Source organism: Zootoca vivipara, chromosome 3 (assembly GCF_965207765.1).
Source record: "Zootoca vivipara chromosome 3, rZooViv2.hap1.1, whole genome shotgun sequence".
In the NCBI taxonomy this organism is placed as follows: Eukaryota; Metazoa; Chordata; class Lepidosauria; order Squamata; family Lacertidae; genus Zootoca; species Zootoca vivipara.
This window is the reverse complement of record NC_142586.1, coordinates 4,347,925-4,372,545: the sequence shown is the minus strand read 5'-3', so window position 1 is coordinate 4,372,545 and position 24,621 is coordinate 4,347,925. Positions and strand designations below refer to the sequence as shown.

At 45.1% G+C, this 24,621-nt stretch overlaps 1 protein-coding gene across 4 annotated transcripts in view; it reads left to right on the top strand.

Moving 5' to 3' along the window:
* Positions 1-24,621, top strand: part of EVA1A (eva-1 homolog A, regulator of programmed cell death) — a 57,653-nt gene that overhangs the window by 20,027 nt on the left and 13,005 nt on the right. For 3 of the 4 annotated variants that reach the window (XR_015948818.1, XM_035110345.3, XM_088665517.1), the window contains exons 3-4: positions 21,800-21,932; positions 22,026-22,150. Coding sequence is in view for 3 of the 4 variants with exons in the window: in XM_035110345.3 (XP_034966236.1) it covers positions 21,800-21,932; positions 22,026-22,150 (258 nt within the window). In the remaining variant the exon portion in view is untranslated. Of the gene's footprint in view, positions 1-7,373; positions 11,077-21,799; positions 21,933-22,025; positions 22,151-24,621 lie in introns of those variants that run through there. The other variant, XM_035110347.3, reaches the window with a different exon arrangement.

The window sequence follows — 24,621 nt, the reverse complement described above, 5'->3', positions numbered from 1 at the left end:
TTTTGATTTGTTTTTGCAACTGGTGAACCAAAGGAGTCCAGAAAAGGGAGTGTTGTGTGTATTTTCTGTGATTTCTGATGCCATGCTAGCTCATTGTGTTTTGTACACACTTATGCTTCACCAAGAGAGGACAGAAGAGGACTCACACTTGATCATACTACAGTGGAACCTCGGTTTATGAACACCTCGGTTTACGAATTTTCGGTTTACGAACGTCGCAGAACCGTCTGGAACGGATTAATTCACTTTCCATTACTTTCAATGTAAAAGTTCGCTTCAGTTTATGAACGCTTCAGTTTATGAATAGACTTCCGGAACCAATTGTGTTCATAAACCGAGGTACCACTGTACTCTATTTTGCTGTGTTATTTCAGTAGTAGTAGCGATTTATTAATGTGCTCTTATTTGAAGTTTATCCCCTTATGAACTTCAAAGTGGCAAACATTCCTTTTTTATTCTTAAGATTAAAGACCTCCTCACTGAGGAGCCAACTCTCTGTCCTGTAATTTAGAGAATTAATGATACAGGTATATTTACTTGGCTCAAGAAAACTTGGTTTCTCTTCAACTGAAGTGTGAAAATTAAGTAATTGATGGAATGTCAACATTTTGAATAAATGTTTCCTCGGCTTACAACATTTATCTTTCATCTACCCTTGTGTTGTACCGCATTTGTCGCTCCACAGGACGCACCTGACTATAGGATGCACCTAGTTTTTAGAGGAGGAAAACAAGAAAAAAAATTGCTTTCTTGAATTGTCCTAGGCATAGCAGCCAACTCCTAGAGGCCTAGGTGCCTTTGCCCCCCACCAATTAAATATTTGAGGAAGCTTATTTTGCAAAGGGAGAAAGCTCCATTTTTTAAAGGATCAGCTCAAAGTTGTGCATCTTTTTTTGCAAATGGGAAAAGCCCCGGTTTTTTTTTTGGGGGGGGGTGTCAGCTCAGAGTTGTGCATCATTTTGCAAAGGGGGAAAGCTCCATTTTTAGGATCAGCTCAAAATTGCTGAGTTTCCTTGCAAAGGGGAAAAAATCCTGTTTTATGGGGTTCAACTCACAGTTCTGCAGTTTCTCTAGGAAAGGAAAGGAAAGGAAAGGAAAGGGACCCATTTCTATAGTTTCCAGACAGATAATCTAATCAGCCAGTCACATGTCTCCCTCTGCAGACAACAACTGAGGCCTAGGCAAGGGCCCAGGATTTCCCTCCCTGATCTCTTGCAATCAGCTGCTGAGCGGGTTCCTTTCTCTTTCCCTCTTGTTAGCCTTTAGCTCTTTCTTTCTCTTTTTTTTTAACAAAAGCACGATCTGTTTTTTGCCCCTGGGCAATTCGGCTCCAGGGACCACGCATTCGCTCCATAAGACGCACAGAATTTCCTCTTACTTTTTAGGAGGGAAAAAAGTGCGTCTTATGGAACGAAAAATACGGTACTCCTTGCATGATATATTTCAGTTCCTTTCCCCATATAATTATTCCTTTGCAACATGGGAATTACCGTATGTCACGGTCCGGTCGGCAGGCGTCAGGACCAGAGGCAAGATGGTGGTGAAGAAGCAGGAACAGGTGCAGGGCTGAGGGTCCAGCAGCAGGCAGATGCAGGGTCAAGGAGCAAGGCAGAGACGAAGGTCCACGGGCAAAGAAGCAAGGCGAAGGCTCAAGGAACAAGAAGCAAGGCGAAGGCTCAAGGAACAAGAAGCAAGGCGAAGGCTCAAGGAACAAGAAGCAAGGCGAAGGTCCAAGGAACAAGGAGCAAGGCGAAGGTCCCAGGAGCAAGGAGCAAGGCGAAGGATCAAGGAACAAGAAGCAAGGCGAAGGTCCAAGGAACAGGAAGCAAGGCGAAGGTCCAAGGAACAGGAAGCAAGGCGAAGGTCCAAGGAACAGGAAGCAAGGCGAAGGTCATAGAATCATAGAGTTGGAAGAGACCACAAGGGCCATCCAGTCCAACCCCCTGCCAAGCAGGAAACACCATCAAAGCATTCCTGACAGATGGCTGTCAAGCCTCTGCTTAAAGACCTCCAAAGAAGGAGACTCCACCACACTCCTTGGCAGCAAATTCCACTGCCGAACAGCTCTTACTGTCAGGAAGTTCTTCCTAATGTTTAGGTGGAATTTTCTTTCTTGTAGTTTGAATCCGTTGCTCCGTGTCCGCTTCTCTGGAGCAGCAGAAAACAACCTTTCTCCCTCCTCTATATGACATCCTTTTATATATTTGAACATGGTTATCATATCACCCCTTAACCTTCTCTTCTCCAGGCTAAACATACCCAGCTCCCTAAGCCGTTCCTCATAAGGCATCGTTTCCAGGCCTTTGACCATTTTGGTTGCCCTCTTCTGGACACGTTCCAGCTTATCAGTATCCTTCTTGAACTGTGGTGCCGAGAACTGGACACAGTACTCCAGGTGAGGTCTGACCAGAGCAGAATACAGTGGTACTATTACTTCCCTTGATCTAGATGCTATACTCCTATTGATGCAGCCCAGAATTGCATTGGCTTTTTTAGCTGCTGCATCACACTGCTGACTCATGTCAAGTTTGTGGTCTACCAAGACTCCTAGATCCTTTTCACGTGTACTGCTCTCAAGCCAGGTGTCTCCCATCCTGTATTTGTGCCTTTCATTTTTTTTGCCCAAGTGTAGTACTTTACATTTCTCCTTGTTAAAATTCATCTTGTTTGCTTTGGCCCAGTTGTCTAATCTGTTAAGGTCATTCTGAAGTGTGATCCTGTCCTCTGGGGTGTTAGCCACCCCTCCCAATTTGGTGTCATCTGCAAACTTGCTCAGGATGCCCTCAAGCCCATCATCCAAGTCATTGATAAAGATGTTGAACAAGACTGGGCCCAAGACAGAACCCTGTGGCACCCCACTAGTCACTACTCTCCAGGATGAGGAGGAGCCATTGATGAGCACCCTTTGGGTTCGGTCAGTAAGCCAGTTACAAATCCACTGAATGGTAGCATTGTCTAGCCCACATTTTACCAGCTTCTTTACAAGAATATCATGGGGCACCTTGTCAAAGGCCTTGCTGAAATCAAGATAGGCTACATCCACAGTGTTCCCTTCATCTACCAGGCTTGTAATTCTGTCAAAAAATGAGATCAGATTAGTCTGACATGACTTATTTTTCAGGAACCCATGCTGACTTTTAGTGATCACAGAGTTTCTTTCTAGGTGCTCACAGACTGTTTGCTTAATGATCTGCTCTAGAATCTTTCCTGGTATTGATGTCAGGCTGACTGGGCGGTAATTGTTTGGGTCCTCTCTTTCTCCCTTTTTGAAAATAGGGACAACATTTGCCCTCCTCCAGTCTGCTGGAACTTCGCCTGTTCTCCAGGAATTTTCAAAGATTATTGCCAGTGGTTCTGAAATCACCTCTGCCAGTTCTTTTAATACTCTTGGATGTAGTTCGTCTGGCCCTGGAGACTTGAATACATCTAAACTAGCCAAGTATTCTTGTACTACCTCCTTACTTATTCTGGGCTGTGTTTCCCCTGCTGAATCATCTGCTCCATATTCTTCAGGTCGGGCGTTGTTTTCTTTCTTGGAGAAGACTGAGGCAAAGAAGGCTTTGAGGAGTTCTGCCCTTTCTCTGTCCCCTGTTTGCATTTCACCATCTTCTCCTCTGAGTGACCCCACTGTTTCCTTGTTTTTCCTTTTGCTACGGACATACCCATAAAAGCCCTTTTTGTTGCTTTTAACCTCTCTGGCGAGCCTGAGTTCATTCTGTGCTTTAGCTTTTCTGACTTTGTCTCTACACGTGCTGGCTATATGTTTGAATTCCTCTCTGGAGATTTCCCCCCTTTTCCATTTTTTGTACATATCCCTTTTAAATCTTAACTCAGTCAAAAGTTCTTTAGATAGCCAGCCTGGCTTCTTTAGGCACCTTCCATGTTTCCGTCTCATTGGTATTGCCTGAAGTTGTGCTTTTAATATCTCCCTTTTAACAAACTCCCAACCATCATGAACTCCCTTCCCTTTTAGTATTACTGTCCATGGGATTTCACCCAGCGTTTCCCTAAGTTTTCTGAAGTCGGCTTTCTTAAAGTCTAGAATGTGGACCTTAGTATGCTTGGTTGCTCCTTTCCGCTGGATAATAAACTCCAGAAGAGCATGGTCACTCCCACCTAATGATCCTGCCACTTCTACCCCACTAACCAAGTCATCACTATTGGTTAGGACCAGATCTAAAATGGCTGATCCTCTTGTTGCTTCTCCCACTTTCTGGACAATGAAGTTGTCTGCAAGGCCAGTGAGGAATCTGTTCGACCTTATGCTCTTGGCTGAGTTTGACATCCAACAAATATCAGGATAGTTGAAATCCCCCATTACTACTATCTCACTTCCTTTGGAATGCTTGGCCATCTGTTCCAGGAAGGCATCATCTGTGTCCTCAGTTTGGCTTGGGGATCTATAGTAAACTCCCACAATGAGATCACTGTTGTTTTTCTCTCCCTTAATTTTGACCCAGATACTCTCAATTTGGCTTTGAAGTTTTAAATCCTGGATCTCTTCACAGGTATACATATCCCTAACATATAAAGCTACTCCTCCTCCTTTCCTGTTTGGTCTATTTCTCTTAAATAGATTGTATCCCTCTATTACTACATTCCAGTCATGAGACTCATCCCACCAGGTTTCAGTGATGCCTATTATGTCATATTTAGTATGCTGTACCAAGAGCTCAAGTTCATCTTGTTTATTTCCCATGCTCTGTGCATTAGTATACAGACATTGAAGACCATTGATCATTCCCCCATGTCTCTTATTTAAGGATATTTTCGTCCCACCACTAGATCTGCATGCTGCTTGCTCCATTTGGTCCTTGACATTTGGATGATCATCTTCAGCATTTGATAGACTCCTACCTTCAGGACCACTGTCTCCCTCCCCCACATAAGTCAGTTTAAAGCCCTCCTGATGAGGTTTTTGAGTTTCGTGGCAAAAACATTCCTCCCAACTTTTGTGAGGTGCAGTCCATCACTTGCCAGAAGTCCATCTTCAAGAAACTGCAGACCGTGATCTAGGAATCCAAACCGTTCCTGTTTGCACCATTTGCGAAGCCAGTTGTTCACTTCCCCTATTTTTCCCTCTCTCCCTGGGCCATGTCGTTCAACTGGGAGGACAGAAGAGATGACAATTTGTGCATCTAATTGCTTCAACTTCCTGCCCAGAGCCTCATAATCATTTTTGATCTTCTGTAAGCTATGGCTTGCAGTGTCATTGGTTCCCACATGCACCAAAAGGAAGGGGTATTTGTCGGTGGGTTTTATGATTCCTTGCAGCCGTTCTGTTACATCTTTGATCTTGGCCCCAGGTAGACAGCACACCTCTCGAGACATCTTGTCAGGCCCACAGATCACTGCTTCTGTACCCCTCAGTAGGTCCAAGGAACAAGAAGCAAGGCGAAGGTCCAAGGGTCGAGAAGCAAGGCGTCGACAAGGCGAGGGTCCAAGGAGCAGGAGGCCAGATGCAACCAGGCAGGGATAGCGTTGCTGTGGCAAAGAGCTGAAGGGAAATGCTGGGCTTTTATCCCTCCCAGCTCCTGCCACCAGGTGCAGTGAGATCTCAAGTGGCCTCACCTGGGTGACTACTCCTTGCCTCTCCAGCACAAGCTGAGGTCTTCACCTGTGTGGCCACGCCTTGCTTCCCCAGCACAAGCTGAGGCAGGCCCCAGTCCTGCAAAGCACTACAGGCCCCAGAGCCTGACTCCTGCCCATACTCCTGACACCGTATGGGTTTCATACCTATGTTTAAATTTGCTAGATTGCCCCGTTTTATTGCATTATTCTGTTGCTTTTCTGCTCCTTCTTGGGTTCTACTCCACTGCCAAGGAGAAAACAAAACAAAACCTTGTTTCTATGAAAGGAGGAAATGCCTCTTCCTTCGGCTTTTTATAAACAGAGCCTCTCTGCTGAATTGCACAAGTGCCACAGGAGAGAGCCTTTTAACTTCTAGGCTTCAAGTTAATACAGTATATTCTTATTCTTTCAGTATATAAGTAGGTTACACAGTGTTGTGAGGATTCTGTCTATTAAAACTAAGGCTGCCCCTATAGTTTCACTCTTTTTAAAACAAAAACAGCAGCAGTAGGGAGCCTTTCATCCCTAAGGCATATGCCAGGCATTTCCAAACTTGAGCCCTCCAGATGTTTTGGACTACAATTCCCATCTCCCCTGACCACTGGCCCTGTTAGCTAGGGATCATGGGAGTTGTAGGCCAAAACATCTGGAGGGCCGCAGTTTGGGGATGCCTGGCATATGCTGCACGGCTCCCCCACCTGCAATATTCTTCCCCTAGCTACCCGCTGCTCCCTCAGGCGACAGCGGCTCAGCGGGCAGGGGATTCCCGTGGCTGAGGGAGAGGAGGAGGCGGCAGAGGAGGAGCCATAGAGCTTAGTGGCTTGTTGCGCCTCGCTGGGGCGCCCCTGAGAGGCCAGCGCCCTGGCGCAATGAGCCACTACCCCCTATGGGAAGGACGCCTCTGGCCAAAGGTGTCATGGGCTTTGAAGAAGCTTGATCTCAGGACGCAAGGGAGAAACGTGCTAAGAGGAAGGCATGCTTGGCAAATCCACACCGTGATCAACTCCTGCCTGGAAACCAATGTCCCCACTGTGGAAAGATGTGTGGATCCAGAATTGGCTTCCACAGTCACTTACGGACTCATTGTTAAAACCGTGTTTATGGAAAACAATCTTACTCGGCTACAAGTGATCGCCAAAGAAGAAGAGGTTAGCTTGGCTCCTCCCCACGTGGGTGCTTCTGTTGTGCTTAGCTCATGGGGCTCCCTTCAGTCAAACTTCCTGCAGCTGCGATGGGGATCTGTGTTCTTGGAGGCACTGCATGATAGGCAGGGGGCATGGAGCTGCTTTTGGCTGCATGATTGGCATGTGTGTGTTTCGGGTTGCAGTCTCACTTTGTCCCTCAAGTAATCTGGTGCAGAGGGAAGCCGATAGTATGGGTTTGGTACCTCTGTCCTGTGTCCGGCCCACAGCAGTAGGTCTGCCATAGCGGCCAGGGTTGTTTGAAGCTCAGCACAAATTCAGTATAACCTATGTGGATGGTGCCATTTTATGACCTTGCCTCCATTATCATTCATATTAATTATTGCTAAAATGCTTTTCTGATATGCTCACTGCTCTTTCTTTCAGTGGAAGAATTATAGCATTATAGAATTATAGCATTTGGCTAGATTTGGCGCTGTGGTCGAAACCATGAAAGGCACAGGTCATGTTGTCATGTAGCTCAAACTTATCTCTGTCACCTTGTCTGGTGGAAAAGCAATGATTACAAAGCTGTTTAGAATTCATGTTTTCTTTGTCTGTTGGGCATTTCATTTTATCCCTCTGCACACTTTAAAAAGCATTTCCTCTTCTACATTTCAGAAAATCCTGAGCGAGCTGCTTTGTATTTTGTGTCTGGCATTTGTGCAGGCCTTCTCCTGACCTTGCTGGTTTTAGTACTCCGAATCTCCTGTCAAACTGATTGCAAACCATTGCAAACCAAAAAGCCATCGTGGGGCAGCGACAGCGACGATGACTCAGACACTGCGTCCGACCTGTCTGTTCGACGGCACCGCAGGTTTGAAAGAACACTGAATATGAACATCTTCACCTCGGCTGAGGAGCTAGAGCGAGCTCAAAGGCTGGAAGAAAGGGAGCGCATCATACGAGAGATTTGGATGAATGGGCAGCCAGATATCCCAGGGACCAGGAGCCTAAACCGTTACTACTAACAGTTGGCCAATGCTACCCCCTGGTCCAGCAGTCACAGCATCCTCTAAACTTGTTGCTACTCAGGGAAGAGGGAGCACTCCAGAGTTCCCAAGGCAAGCTAACCCAAAGCCTTGTCTCCACTCTCCCCAGGCAAATTGCCAGCCAGCATTTTGCTCACAGACATCTATTGCTGTTGCTGCTTTTTTGGAACAGAGGGGACATACCAGACAAAAAAACTCACTTTATATTGATTTGAAAGCATCTTTATCATGGATTTTTGTTACCACATACCTGGCAAGGATGAGATTTGCTTGTATATTGTTTTAACAATAAGGATCCTACTAGAGGCAGGGCTGTAGCTAGGGGGTGGTGAGGGGGGCCCTGCCAGAGGCATAGGCAGTTGGGAGGAGCAAAATCGTCTGAAAAATATGTCCATAAATATAAATATTGATTATTGCCTCATAAGAAATGGTTTTAAATAGAGGGTGAATTGAATGGGTGGAAGGGTGGTGGTGAAAGAGAGGCAGAAAGAAGAGCTAATTTCTCCGTGGCTGGGGGGGCCGGATCCCCTGGCTATGGCTCTGACTAGAGGTGATTAAAATACAATGATGGTGAAGAGGAAACTGAAGCAGTAAGTCATGATAAGGTTTGCAACATTGGGAAATTGTGGAATTAACCCATGTACAAAAAACCCAAACCTTCAGAACTGAGTATTCTCACACTATGAAACTATTTTGGTGCTTGGGTGCTCAATATTCTGTCTTGTTATTTAAGGCTGTTTCAAATCTTGCTTTAGTGGCAGCAATTTTTTTTTAATAAAAAAACTGTTATCTCAGGGAAAAAATCCTTCCCCCAATTCAAGTTCCCCCATCCTTTCCCCCCATCCAATATTTTCCAATGGGGGCTTGTTATTGCAGAAGTTGTCAGTGAGGACTAAACTGTTTAAAACCTCAAAGAGTTTGAAAGGATTTGTGTTTGTGAGAGTGTGCACGCTGTGCAGTGCCTTACTGATACTAAATTGTAGTTTTCATATTAGCAGTTATGCATCAGTATTTCAGATATGTATTATATCCCCCCTTTCCCACCAAAAATAGTTTTTTTCACAGTTGCATTGCAGGAAGACAATGGGAGCAAGAGTGGCTTAAAAAACCACACAAGGATAAGAATTTGATGCCAAATGAATTTACTTGCTTCAATTTTTTAAAAATATCAATCTTCTGTTTCAGGTAAATGCAGTAGAACATAAATTATTTTTGTACAGGTTCCCCAAAGCTGCATACCCTCCAACATTCCTTAGATGAAAATAGGGACATTTCCCCTCCCATTTTTGTTTCCTCCCTCCAGGAGCATTTCCTGTCTGAAGAAAGGTGAGTGTTGTCACCCCTATGCCAATGGGGCACAGCACACCTCCAGCGCCCTGAGAAAACCCCTTAATCCTGATTTTGTTTTGTTTTACTCTTTGCTACATTCACAACAAGAAAAGCACACACCAAAACTTACATTTTACAAAGGAGCAAGGCTAGACATGGATGCACAACAGGTTTTTTTTTAATTAAAAAAATCAAGATTCTTTGCCACCCAGGTGGCCCTGCCCTCTGCCTGCCCCTTAGAGCAAGGGCATCATGCTGGTGGCGGCATCCTCTCCTCCTCTTCCTCACCTGCTCTCCAGCAGCCACTACAAGCTGTCCAAGGGTGGAGAAGCCACCGGGGGGGGGGGGGGGCTCCCTTGCAGCCACCATCACTCAGGAGCACTGGAGGGGGTGGGAGGGAAATAGGGACATTCTGGGATCAAATCAGGAGCCGGGGTGGCTTTTGTAATTCCATGATGGTCCCTGGAAAATCAAGGCCCTTGGAGGGTATGAAGTTGCTGCAACTGAGAAAACAGCGGTTTTATCCTGTTCATCTAGCCTTAGGGCCTGAACACAACCAAAATTTTCCTCGGTGGTGAAGCATTCTCAGAAGGCACAGCCCAAGATTTCAGCAGGATTGGAGCATGCCCCATCCTGTAAACATTAACTAGGCTCCTTGCTTTTATAACCGGTTCAAGTCATTTCTGCTGGAAGTTGTTGACTGGTTTGCATACACGGATCCCGGATGTGAAACTGCTCAGTGGCCTTAGATATATTAAAGGTGATGAAATGTTTTCTGCGTTTCTTTTTAATAAACATTTTTATTAGATTTTCCAATTTAAATATCTAATCCATTTTCAAATTAAACAAATTATGCAAATATCAATTACTGTAAACAATTAATCCCAATCCTCTGCCAAATTATACAAATTTATCGACTTCCCCTGCTTCAGGCTCAGAAGGCCTAGTCCTCTTATAGTCGCTGCAATTCTTTTCAATATAGTCCAGGTCTTATTCCATCATCTATTATTATCTTTCTTCTTTTTTCAAGTCACTGAGTTCTTCCAGCAAGCAAGTTTAATCAAACCATATATGATTCTGTGTGAATTTATATCTATATTTCCCTTCTGTAAATTTAGCACTGTCTCCTCGCACGCTGGTATCTTGCCAAGTCCGTCCAAAAATCCTTTTCACAGCCGGCAGCCACGATCTTCAAATAATCCTAGTAAATCAGATCTTTAAGCCTCTGTGATGATTTCTCCAAGCCGCTACTCAAAACAGCCTTTCCGGGGGAGGTTTTGCCAGGTCACAATCGTATACACACATCTATTGTCATTATTTATGGCTCCCTCCCCCTTTGACTGTTGTTGTGGCCGGCTCTGTCTCCAAGATGGCGGAGGCTGGTTTTGTAACTGCGTCATATCTCAGAAATTTCTTGACAAGTTTCCAACTGCTAATGAGCTTGCTTCTCTTTGATGTCCATAAATTTAGGGAATCTTTAGCCACATTCCAGGCAAGTCCTATGTGTTTAACCACTTCCGATAATCTTTGGTACCAATTGCGGCAGAAGTCCAGGACTCTACCTGTTTCCACCCCCCACTCCCCATATTGTGCTGTGTTTAATTGTTATATTTGTTCTGTAAGCTTCCCAGAGACTTTATGTTATGGAGCAGCAGTAGACATTCGGTACATAAACGTCCCACTGAGTGTGATGGGACTTATGAATCAGCAAGAGGAAACAAAGTTGGGGCTGGCTTGAAATGACCACGATCACCAGGGATTATTTTGGTTTGCCAATTTGTTGATGAAATGGCCATGGGATCCCATTGAAGCGTTCCTCTTTGTCTCCTGCACTTGGCAGAACTGAATAAAGGCTTGGCTACAATGATCTCCTTCGCTGAATCTCTGCCTTTAGTGCAAATTTCCCTCAATTTCTCCCTCCCTTCATGGGAAGCCTCCAGTCGTTACCCATTCAGCTGCTATTTTGTAAGACTTTCTCAATAAAAACTAAAGTTTCCAGAAAAGTTCTGATCTCAACTTTTTTGACTACACAATCCCTTGATTCTTCTGTTTTGGATGAAAATATATATGCTGGTTGTGATTAAGCTCTAACCAACAGACAGCAGCTTGTTTTCTGGAAAAGAGGCAGAGCTGCAGAGGGAAATGGGCATCTGAGCTAAATTCTCCCAGTTGCTCATGTTCTTGAAGGGTTTATCCCCTGGACACAAAAAAGTAGTTTGGAGATGAGTTTGGAAAGTAATAGTGGTAAGAGCAGATGCTAACTAGAGATCCACTGCAGACACATGCACACTTTTACAGAGAAGGCAATTGCTCCAGAAGTACATTTTCCTTGAGAGAGGCCGTGTTGCAGAGCCCTTCCAAGAATGGGCAGTGATTAAGAAAGTGAAACTTGCATCCCTCCGGAGCTTCCGGTTGACCGCGCCATCTTGATCAGATGGGGGTCCGTTCAGCGGAGCTGACCTCGGCGCTTCAGAGGTGGAGGGAATCGCTCCAGCAAAGCGAAACCTCCTTAAAAGCCCCAAATCGAGCTTTTTGGGGACGGATTTTGCCTGGCGGCGCCAAAAGCGGGCTCTCTCCCCCCCCGGATCGGCTTTGTTTAAGCCCCCGAGAGCGAGGAGGTGAACCGCGGTGGACAGGCTGACATTGCTGCTCTGAGAGCGCGAAGCTGCGTGTCTGGGAAGTGGAGGCGGTCAATTCTTCCAAGAATATTCAGCAAAAGAATAGACTGTGAGTAATTTGGATTGTCTGGAATTTAAATTAAGGCAATAATTTGGACCTGGGAGAGAGGGGGAAAAGAGGAAGCCACACCCCCCCCCACGGTAACATAAGAGACAGTAAACAGAAACCCGAAGCCGTAAACAGAAGATCTTAACTTATAAGGATCCCTCAAAGGCATCAAAGAGAATCTCCCCTAAATGCAGGGTAAAAGGGGAGAGAGACTGTGGTTGTGAGTGCCCTGCAGAAAGAGGTTAAGACCAAGAAAGACCTTTCTTTTCCTCGGGAGCCGGCAGCCCAGACAACCCAGTGAGCTGATCAGGATTTATAAGTCAAATTTTATTTCTATCTTTATTTCTGGACTTTTTGGAAATTCCTTTTTGGTTTATAAGCTTTTGAAATGTGAGTTCGAACTTTATTTTTAAAAAGACTTGAAGAATGCAGCCAGCTTGTTAAAATGGAGTCGTGAAAATAAACTGTGATCATATTCCACCCCATGTGACAAGTTTTGACCTTGACAGGATTGAACTATGTCAACAAAAAGGTACTCGCCTGAGTTCCAGCGGACTGTTTTGACCTTAATGTGGGAAGTAAGAATAGAACTATGTCAAGAGGAGACACAACAGCGAGAGTTACAGCAACAATTCCGGATGGTGATGGCAGAATATGACTTTATAGAGGATGAAGCTATTGAAACTGAAGAAGACGAGAGAGAGAATGACAATGATGGGGACGGTGATTTGGAAGGAAAAGAGGAAGATGAGGACTGTGATAATATAACACAAAATGAAGCCCACCAGGAAAAAAAGGATGATTTTATTCTACAAAAAGTCGGATGGAGTGTCTCCCCTTCAAGGGGGGCACGATTGGATTTACTGGAACTCCAGAATGCCCACAGGGAAGAAGGAAAAATTAAGCAGAGAAGAGAAGAAGCTCAGGGGTCTGGTATGGAGGCCTGGATGGCAAAAGACTGTAAACAGGGGGTGGGGTGAAGGGAAAGTGAAGTGGTGATTGTAAGGATGGATTAATAGGATTATAACTGGACTGCTGACTACAGAACTTACTGGATTGGTGGGGTGGAGCCGGTACTCGGGGGTGTAAGGTTAGATTGGGAATAGTTATAGTTTTAAAAGTGAATTGATTTTGGAAAAAGGTGAAAATATGGAGGCCTATAGAGGGGGTAAAAACTAGGCACGGGAAGAAAAATGGGAGTTTGATTTTTCAGTGATTGGATATTAGGTGAGAATGATAATAGTTAGTTTAAAAGTGGTATAAGGTATAAAGGTATATTTTATAAAACATGAAACTGTTGAAGATGATAAATAAGGGAGGAAAACCGGGAAAGGGGGGAGGGTGGGGAAGCCCACAAAATATGGTTTAACAATTATGAATGGAAGAAAGATTTTTTCTTTTTTGTTGTCTTTTTTCTTTTTTGTCATTTTTCTCTCTTCTTTTTTCTCTTTTTCTCTTTTTTTTATTCTTTTTTCGGTATGACAATAGATGGTTGGATGGATGACCTCCTGCGTACTGCCCTGGTTTACTGGAGCTTCCTGGTGGCAGGGGGGGGGGGCTTCGGGGGCAGGGGAGGGGGAGGAGGACAGAAATACAATCATAAAATGGACCACTTCTGACTGTTCACCTGCGTGGGATACTTCTGTGGCAGGGGAGGACCCATGGAGGGGGGTGGGAAGAAGGTGGAAAAGGTGTTCATGTATGTACCATCTTATGTAACTTGTAAAATCAATAAAAATTATGTTAAAAAAAAAAGAAACTTGCATCCCTCCACCAACGCAGACCTCTGCCTTCTGCCTCCCAAACGTGCACACAGGCAGAAAGCTCGTTGGTATTCCTGCCAGTGGAGCTCAGTGGAAGGTGCTGAAGTGCAGCTCTCTGAGGACGGGTCTGAGTTAGCTGGGAATCTACTAGCTGCTCTCCCAGCTGGTGCTGGCCTATCCCTCTGCCAGGGCTCTCAAGTTGGCACAGGAATTGGCCTCATCCTGCCTGCCCTCCTTCCTTCCACTGCCACCACCCTTAGAGTCCAGGTGGCAGAGATGGTGGAAGCTCTGCCTCTTCTCACTTCCGGTTCCGGTCTGCCTTACGGATGCCGCTCCCACGATTGCAGAGACCGTTAGCGAAGATAAACAAGGATGATTTTAGGGTAATTGTCCTTGCAAGCTCCCCCCAGGGCCCAGGGGGAGTGAGCTTCACTTGCAGATTGTCTCAGTACCTGGCTCTCTGTCTGGCATGGAATTTGGGAGGCAGGGAGTTGCTGAGTGCAAAAGCATTTCGCCTCTCGGTAACCCCCCTACACAGCCATTAATGAAGCAGAGGCACTTCTGTGTATTAGAGTGAAATTAGGACTAATATATAGATGCTAGCCTGAATACATGGGACAAGATCATAAACTGCCAAACTGAAACAGCTACAAAGCCGTTACGACTCAAATTGAAAAGAAGCCTTCCTTCGATGCAAAATACGGTATGTGTGTATAGGGGAGCCTTTACCCTTTGCTACATAAATGATTCAGCAACACACACACACCCCTTGAATGCTAATAAACTGCTAAAAGGCAAGAAGAGATAAGAGAGAATGGGATTATATTTATGGATTACAAATAAATTTAGAACTGTGTGAGAAAATTGAAATGGATTTAAAGCATCAAACTTTCACTGTACTGGGTGCTATGGGGTGACCTGGACTTTGGGCTTAGAAGATCTGCCAAAGCTTTGGTGGGACACCAGATCTTTATTGAGAGAGTTGGCCAAGGAGGAGAAACTGTAGTCTTGTTAAAGTGTTGGTGGGATGCAGTTCACTCTTAATTTAGACTCAAACAATAACAAACAAACAAAAAAAGATGGCATGTGACGCAGTCGAAAATACAGCCTCATTTTCTGGGAACAAAGGAAAAGAAAGAGTGAAAGAGCAGAAGTAGAGTTGCTGCGCAAAACAAATGGAGAACAGGAAGGATAAAGACAATATGGATAAGATAAACATCACACGCAGGAAATATTTGGGACACAGAACTCTTCTTGCAGGATTTTTTTAAAATTAAATGTGTTTTTCGAATGGAAGTCAAAAACTCTGTAGCTGTTGATAAAGACTGAATGTAATGGGATTAATCAAAACTTTCCACAAGGGCCAACAGTGATGCCGAAATCCAGCATCGCCTGAGCTCTGTGAGTGCGGCTTTCTCCCAATTGAAGTGCAGAGTGTGTGAGGACTGGGACATTCACAGGGAAACCAAAATGCTTGTTGACAAAGCTATTGTTTTATCAACCTTGCTATATGCTTGTGAAACATGGACCACTTATAAATGCCATCTCCAGCTCCTCGAAATATTTCATCAACGGTGTCTCCAAATTTTTTTACACATCACTTGGGAAGACAGGCAAACTAATATCAGTGTACTGGAAGAAGCAAAGATCACCAGTGTTGAAGCAATGATTCTTCAACATCAACTTCGTTGGACTGGTCATGTTGTGCAGATGCCTGATGATCGTCTTCCAAAGCAACTACTCTATTCCGAACTAAAAAATGGAAAGTGTAATGCTGGTGGTCAAAAAAAGGTTTAAAGACTGTCTCAAGACAAATCTTTAAAAATGTAGCATATACACTGACAACTGGGAAACACTGGCCTGCAAGCGCTCCAGTTGGAGAACAGCCTTTACCAAAGGTGTCATGGGCTTTGAAGACACTCAATCTCAGGACGCAAGGGAGAAATGTCTAAGAGGAAGGCACGCTTGGCAAATCCACACCGTGATCAATTCCCGCCTGGAAACCAGTGTGGAAGGACATGTGGATCCAGAATTGTTAAAACCGTGTTTATGGAAGACAATCTTACTCGGCTACGAGTGATCGCCAAAGAAGAGAAGAAGAAGGAGAATCAAAACTTGGAAGCAGGATGAAATAAAATCATTTCACCTAGAAATCTAGCAAGCGGAAAGTCACAAAATGTATAATTGGCTTTATAATTGATATATATATTTGAATCTGAGTTGTAATTTGACATTGATAAAATGTGGTTTATATTGGACTTTAATAATTGAAAATTAATAAACAGTATTAAACAGAAGCTCTGCCTCTTCTCAAGAGTCTTGCCAGTGGCAGCAGGTGGTTTGGAAAGCTCTGTCCAAGAATGCATTGTCCCCTCTGGGGAATGAAAGAAATCAGAGAATGATAGTGTTTCTTTTGACTCAGAATGGTTCTGCCAGTCAATGCCCTGTGAAATTGTGAAAATGGCAGTGGCGGGCAGGCAAGGTGGCAGGAAGATTGGCGGAGGAGTCACAAAGCCATTTCTCATTTAGTTTTTGGGACAGTTACATAATTTTTTAGTCAGGTCACTGTTGCTCACTGTCCGCACATTTGGTGTATTATGATTAACTTTTATTCTAAGAGGAAAGACATGAGTGGGATTCGTCACATTTAGATGAATCCAACCATTAGCGGAACTGTAATATGCCTGGTATGGCTTATCTGTAGTCGTGATTATGAAAATACCACATTTTATGAAGAGTGATTTATAAGTAAGCCAAAGTACTAAGACTTAAACTTACTCCAGGTTTGTTCAGTACATAGTTATGTTGAGGGTGTGTGTGTGTGTGTAGCACTCGGTACATTTTTGTTGTTTTAGCCATCAGTTGTAAAATGCCAAAAATGAATTGGCTTAAATAAACAAATCGACCTACTTAAGGCTGACAGCTCTTGTTACTTGCAGCCTGAACCGCAGCCAAATTAACCTGAAATAATTCAGTTGCATAATCTTAAAAGCTTTGCACCTCAGTTGAACTGGCTGACGTACTGTAGATGCAGATTGAGCAGGAAAGGGAGAGGCATTAGAGCCCTGAACATCCAGGCCTTGCTTTGGGCACAGCACCCTGAGAACTCCCCCAAATTAATAAATGGTTACACTAGACTATCACCCATTTGCAAATAGGGCTGAGTTACAGTGAGAAGGGGAAATGGCTCAGTACCTTTTGAGAAAAGCAAGCAAAGGAACATCCTCCAAAGAGGGTTGGAAAATTCTCAACATGACTGAAATACTTGATGGGTGCAAAGGAACCCCCGTGTGGTGGCCAAGACTCTCAATGTGCAACAAGGCAAATGGGGTGGGGTAAGTTGCAACTGCGCAAATATATCCAAGAGGAATGGCAAAGAACAATTTGCTAGAACTGAAAATTAAGGGTGGAATTCAACATTGCACTATGAGGATTGTTCAGCCAGCACAAGCATTTCTGCTTGCCAGATGAAGAATTGCAAAGTAGGTGCTGCGCAATTCCGCCTTCTCTCCGTCACTCACCAGCATTTCTCCTGCATGGTTCTTCTGATTCTGCAGTGTTTTATTGGGGGGGGGCAGAACTGGGGGGACCCTGAGGGAAAAGCTCCATTGCATTGGCTTTTGCTAGTGGGCCAACTTAGAATCACAGAATCAGAGAATACTAGAGGCACCCTGAGGGTCATTTAGTCCAACCCCCTGTAATGCAGGAATCACACCTAAACAATTCCTTTTGAATCTATTCTCTTTTTATTTTTTCTGGCCTGATCATAATTTAAAATTTGGAGAGGGGACGAAAATTCCACAAACTCTGGGATGAATCACTGTTTTAGTACATCCCTATATGCACTTACTTGCCTAATGATGAATTGCTGTGATGTGACCTGCAAGTTATATCACTGATTGGATGCTAGAAGGTAAGGCATCTATTATGTCCTGAGGCTTCTCTCTCAATCTGGATAGCATTCAACAAACCTTCACGAAGTTCTCATACATAGATTTATTGAAGAGAATCAAGACACATGTAGCAACATTTACTCACATTCTATTAAATATTGAGTCGACGACACAGTGATTCATCATGAGCTGCTCTTTATTTGGAGGCTGGAACAGAACTGAACAGAATGCTGACCTGGCCTGCTTTTGGAGAGGCTGGCTCAAAGAATGTAACAAAACATAATTCAAAGATCCCCCCAAAAGTTCCCTCCTAAAACACCTGCCAAGAACCTGAGGGAAAACTATATACACCAATACATAACACATTCCAATAGGCTGCTCTTTGGCTCTGAATGAAAGTGGTTGGAAGCTTTTTATGAAGCTCCTTGTGGAGCTCTGCAAGAACGAGCGAGTTCGCCCCTCTTCCTGCTTATGCAAGCACTACTAGACTGAAACCAAGCAGGGAGGGAGGCTTCTTCCGCTAATAGAAATAGAAAGTAGACTATGACTGTGCCTACGTTTCTCAACCTGACTTGGGGTATAAAAGGGGGGAAGGCACAATCCTTTCTTAAAGGGCCGGCTTGGCTTTTCCCAAGACAAAACCCGTGTGCCCTTAGAAACCCCACGGCTGCTATTGCTTTAGTCGATGCAACTGAAAACACGTGTAGTTCTTTGCGGGAAGCGGCAACAGGAGGCGTGGGCACACCAGTATGCAGAATGTGCACCACCTGCAGGCTCTCAAGGGCGCTTCTCTTCCATTCCTGCCTCTGGTCAGGAGGAAGAGGCTCATCCCGATCCCTAGTTCCCAAGGAAAGCCTTCTTGAGAGGTGCCTTCTCCCCTGAAGAGTCGCAGGAGATGCGGGCCCCGAGGGGCCGAATGAGCCACTGACCATTGACAGGATACCTCGCTGGGTGCAGGGCTTCTCCTGGAGGTTGGAGAGATGCCATGTCAGCTCCCAGGTCCTTCACCCCCTTGGCCTGATCTGCTGGGTCAAACGCTTCCATAACTTCTATGCCCTTAGACACGTTTCCCTCAGGGACCCATCCCCATTTCAGCTTCTGGGCGTAGGGGGCACCAGGAGGGCCACTGATTGGTTCATTGCACAAAAACAGGTCAGAGCAGCCTTCTCCTAGTAGCACAGACTCCTCAGGACTTTATCTCAGGACTGTGGTGGCCATAGGTTTGTGTATGGATATACAGTGGTACCTCTACTTATGAATTTAATGCGTTCCAAACACACATTTGTAAGTAGAAAATTTTTTTAAGTCGAATCCCATAGGAATGCATTGGGAGAAAAAATTCGTAAGTAGAAAAAATCCTATCTAAACCGCATCCAAGATGGCGGACGGAGCTCCATTCGTAAGTAGAAACATTCATAAGTAGAGTTATTCATAAGTAGAGGTACCACTGTAGGTTATGCTAAAATCATAAGTTTGGATTTGTTTATATATTTTGATGAATGGTTTTTGTAAATTTTGCATCTAGTTACAGGATGTCTATTTTGCAGGGTGTTTGAAGGAACAAGGTCATGAACCTGACCATGTTGAATGAGAACAGTCCTTGAGAAATCCAAGTAGGGAGCAGACAATCTCAGCGGAATTCCCTTCTTTTGTTTGCTTCTGTTTCCTTGGCACCCAGGGACAACAGGATGGTGGGGGCAGGTGGGGGTTTGTACTGAAACTCCCTGTTGCAAAGCCCCCTGGGCCCTTGCAGCTTAGAATCCAATGAGTGCCCAGCAGAACAAGCATGGGGAGGGCTGCTGGTAATGCATTGTTTCTTGGTCTCAAGCTAAATTTTGAATGCCAACCACATGGGCGCCACAATGAAGCCCAAAGGAAGCTCAGAGCCTTCTGAGGACTATGAGATTAGTAAAATGGGTTAGGAGACCACTGTTCAGAAATTGCAAATAGGTAGATATGTGTTGCTTCTAATAGGGCAAAATGAAACTAGGAAGGCTTGAATCAGAATGATTTTGTTGCCTGCCATTAGGACTTGGGGGGAACCATAACTCAGCAGCAGAGCTCATGCTTTGTGTAGAAAGTCCCAGGTTTGAACCCAGCATTGCCAGGAAAGGCTGGGAATTACTCCTGCCTGGAACCCTAGAGAGCCAATGGCAGTCAGTGCAGACAACCCTGGTCTAATTCAGTGCAAGGCAGCTTCCTGTGTTCCTGTGCCTTCCGTGGCTTAATGTTGAATTGCTGCACTGCTGCATTTAACAAGTGAATTCAAGTGTGGAATGCTCTGACTTGGGACGAGACATATTCCCATGTGTTTGTGCCATCTGCTGCTGCTCTGCCTGTGAGTACTGGAAGGACTGCTCCCCCCGAAGCCCACTTTCCACCTTGGGCCTGGGGTGTGTGTGGGCCCCACACTCCACCACAGCTTTTAAGGCTCCTAGGAGGCCTGGAACATTGCCGCTGCTGCTCTGCTTGTAATTTTGATGTGTGTGTAACTTTTATTGTTTTTGGTTTTATTGTTTATTGTTTTGTTTGCTTGGTTGTTGAGCGAGGGTTTGCCAATCTCTAGCACAAGGAGATACAGTGGTACCTCGGTTGATGAACACAATTGGTTCCAGAAGTCTGTTCATAAACTGAAGCGTTCATAAACTGAAGCGAACTTTCCCGTTGAAAGTAATGGAAAGTGAATTAATCTGTTCCAGACGGGTCTGCAGCATTCGTAAACTGAAAATTCATAAACCGAGGTGTTCATAAACCGAGTTTCCACTGCATTCTGAAAAGGTGGGGGTCACAGCAGACCCTCCAAGTGTCCCCATTTTCCAGGAATGTCCCTGATTTAGAGAAGCCATCTCAGTTTCTGATTTGATCCCGGAATGCCCCACTTTCCCTTAGGCTGTCCTAATTTTCACTGGAAAAATGTTGAGTTATCTGAACCCCGAGCCGTCTGAAGGCAATCCAGTTTAGGGAAGGTTTTTAATGTTTAATGTTTTATTATGTTTTTATATATGTTGGAAGCTGCCCTGAATTGCTGGAGCAATCCAGTAAGATGTGTGGGGTATAAATAGTAAAATTATCATTATGGAATGGGACGTCCTTATTTTCATCGCAGAAATGTTGGAGGGTATGTCACACAGGGCAAATAAAATTTGCTGGATGCTAAGGGACACAAGTCTCTTGTGCAATTAAAAGAAATCAGAGTGTGTCATGAACCAATCAAAACAAAGGAGTGTCAAGGCCACACCACCCTTGGACCCCAATTCCAGAGGAACCTCATGTAGAGGCACAGAGGGGGGGAGGGCTTCACCTGAGGGCCTTTTTGGCAGCAGTTCCCAGACTTTGGAGGCCAAACCGGCTCCTTCCTCATGGTTCTTCCACCTGCAGGGGAAGACAGTTTCATTTTGACAGGCTTTGGGGAACCAACTGATTTGAAGGAAAAGGCTTTGAACTGTGCTGTGCAGTTGTTACCAGGGCCGGCTCTAGGTAGACCCCCGGTGGCGCAGTGCGCTAGGGTGCCGGGCCGGTAGGAAACCATGCTGCACCCTGCAAGGGCGGGGGCGCCAGAGCGATCTCCGCCCCTCAGCACCAGGGCACACAACCTGCTAGAGACTGCCCTGGTTGTTACTCTCTGTATTTTTATAGGCTTGTTTTGAAATCATTTTAATTTTATTGTAGTTTAATTACTTTTTAACTAATATATTTTATATGTTTTTATATGTTTTAGCTGCCAGTAAGTAAGTAAAGACGCGGTTGGCACTGTGGTCTAAACCACTGAGCTTGCTGATCAGAAGGTTGGTGGTTAAAATCCCCGTGATGGGGTGAGCTCCCGTTACTCGGTCCCAGCTCCTGCCCACCTAGCAGTTCAAAAGCACGTCAAAAGTGCAAGTAGATAAACAGGTACCGCTGCAACAAGAAGGTAAATGGCATTTCTGTGTGCTGCTCTGGTTTTGCCAGAAGCGGCTTAGTCATGCTAGCCAAATGACCCGGAAAAACTGTCTGTGGACAAATGCCTGCTCCCTCGGCCAGTAAAGCGAGATGAGCACCGCAACCCCAGAGTCATTTGCAACTGGACCTAACGGTCAGCGGTCCCTTTACCTTTACCTTTCGCTGCCTCCATGTAACGGGAAACATGCAGCCTTTTAACATGAAGTACAACTGTGGTTCTGCAATTGGTCAAGGCAGGGCAAAAGAGTTGTAGTCTTGTATGTTTCCACAAAAGGGTGTTTTCTTCCTGCAAGTATAATACCAGGATCCTGCAAAGTCAGAAGTGTTTTTTATTTATTTGCCATGTGTCTAGGCATCTTCAGCTGACTTCAGAGGAAGTTTACTTATTGCTGCTTGCCTTCCAGAACTAAGCAACACAACAAGAAATTCCACTGAGCCCCAGAAACAAGACGCAATATTAACATCCCTCCAGCACGATGGCAGTCAAGAAAATCCAGATGTATCCTGTAAGCCCTCCCAAGAAGCAGATCCTTCTGGGTAGGTTCCAGATGCATAAATATTCAGCCAGTATTGGTTTATTCTGATGACTAATAAGTAAGTGATCCTTTTCTTCCATTTTGTTTTTGTCAGGCATGATCCTTCTCAAAATTCCTCTTCAGCCTCTCTTAAGCATTCCAGTGAACCTTCAGCTGAAACAAATCTGGTGAAAGAAAGCGACCGATTTGCGGAGGTCCAACTGCAGAAGAAGTCCTCTCGTGAGTAACGCTGAAGAAATAGTCCCAGGAAATTCTGGCAGTTTGCATGGAGGTCTCTGCCAAGGTCTCCAGACATGAAGCCACCCCAATGTGCACAAAGGTCCAAGCGGCTCACATGGAAATGACTCCCAGTTGGCACCGTGAGACTCCCCTCCAGGGCTGCTCCAGGGCTGTGGCATTACAGGGGCCCTGACTGCATTCCTAGCAGGCTGGAATGGCAAATACATTTGTCACCGGCTTCCTCCAGCATCTTGTGGAAGCCAAAACAAAGGAGGCGACATGACCTCTTGGGGGCAGCATTACAATGTTGGCGTGTGTCGAGGTGGCCTGTGTGGGAAATTGCTGATGATTCGGGGTCCTCAATTGCAGGTCTCCACCTCCCAGAGAAATCATTCCTAGCCTACATCTTATTTGTTTCAGAAAATGTATACACCGCTTGATTGTAAGAAACCTCAAAGTGTTTCTTTGTTCAGACAATAAAATCGAGGAAAAAAATCACAACTATACTTAAAGCCAAATCCAAATAACTTTCTTGTACTAGCCACCGGTCATGACAAATTGGATTTGGGCTTAAAAGCCATACAAGTTAAAATGCTAAAACAAATGAAAGCTACCTCAACTTTCTAAGCATCTGGGTTGGCTTGTCTAAACAATGATGTTTTTAGCAAGAGCCAAAATGAGTCCTGTACAGCAAACTCCCTCAACAGGCAGGGAGTTCCAGAGTGGAGCTGCTGCCATATGAAATGACTGAGTTCTTACAAATGCAGAACAGGTGTCACCTGGCACCTGTTTTAGTGCCAATTCCGCCAATCAACGCAGCTTCTGGCTCAGGTGCAAGGGGAGCCCAACATGCAGCGCACTGCAGGAATCCAGTCTTGAAATCACCAATGCATGAAGTACTGCAGTAAGACTTTCCGGGTCCAGGAAGGGCCACAGCTGCCCAACCAGTTGCAGCTGATAAAAAGCTCTTCTAGCCAACGAGGCTGCCTGAGTCTCTAGGGACAGAGCTGGTGCTAGAAGCACCCCCAAACTGCAACCCTGCAGCCCCAACTGACCAGTTTCTCAGACATGGGAGCTACTCAACCATTGTGTCTCTGTCTTGCCAGGATTCAAGCTCAGCTGGTTTTGTCTCACCCATTTCACCTCTGTGTCCAGGGAGTGCATGGTCTCTCCTGATTCAGGTGTGGTGGAGAAATAGAGCGGATGGTCATCAGCAAACTGATGGCACCTTGCCCCCAAACTTCTAATAACAGCTCCCAGCAGCTTCATAAAGGTATTAAATAGCTGCTGAGAGGTGACTTGGTCCTATAAGACTGTGGCCCCAATTCCCATGCCCTGGAGCAAGTCCAGGAAGAAACCATAGTCTTAGTATGGTTTGCCCACCTTCCTGAAAATGATATACAGGTGGTACCTAACACCATATTAATTGGCAAAGATGTATAAATCAGCATCAAATGTCTGTTGGAAATGTAAAGAAGGTTTATTTTCCCACATGTGGTGGACATGTAAAGTGGCTAAAGATGTTTGGGAGATTATCTGCTAGGGGTTCAACAGGCACTTCCTGTGCGAATCGACCTGGAAGCCAATTTCCCTCTGGGCATTGTGTAGAGTATGTGATGTCCTCTACCTCAGCGTTTCTCAACCGCTGTTCCGCGGCACACTAGTGTGCCGCGAGACGCTGGCTGGTGTGCCGCGACGTGCGGCGACGAGAAGGGCAATTTGCATTGTCACGTGCCTGGCGGCCGCCAATATGCAGCACTGACCCGCCGGAAAGGAAGCCGGCCGGGTCACGACGCGGGGCAAGCGCAGCTCTCAACAGCCACCACCACGGGAGGGTGGTTTTAGACAAACTTAAAGAAGCTGGCTGGATGAGCTCAACCTGAAACTTGCTGAGCAAAGGATTGTGCTGGCAGAGAAATCAGCGGCTTGTGAAGCCTTATTACAGGAGATTGCAACCAACACAGCAATTGGCAAGTGTTTCTTACAGTCATAATTATATAGTCAATATAGGGCGGCACAGAGTTAATTTTTTTAACTTTTTTAATGGTGGTGTGCCTCGTGATTTTTTTCATGGAACAAGTGTGCCTTGGCCCAAAAAAGGTTGAGAAACACTGCTCTACCTCATGGCAAGCATGTATACATTTGAGATAAGATTCCTTAAAAACTCCATGAAAACATGATAAAACGCAAGTAGGATTTGAGAAAGGACAGCAGTGCAAAGAACAGCCCTACCTTGGTTCTCGAACAGAATGCGTTCCGGGAGTTCATTTGACTCCTGGAACCATTTGAAAACCAAGGTGCAGCTTCTGATTGGCTGTAGGAGCATCCTGCAGCCAATTGGAAGCCACAGAAGCCACACTGGATGTTTGGCTTCCAAAAATCTTTCGAAAATCAGAACACTCACTTCCGGGTTTTGACCGTTTGGGAGCCGATTTGTTCGGAAGCCAAGGTGTTTGAGATCCAAGGTACAA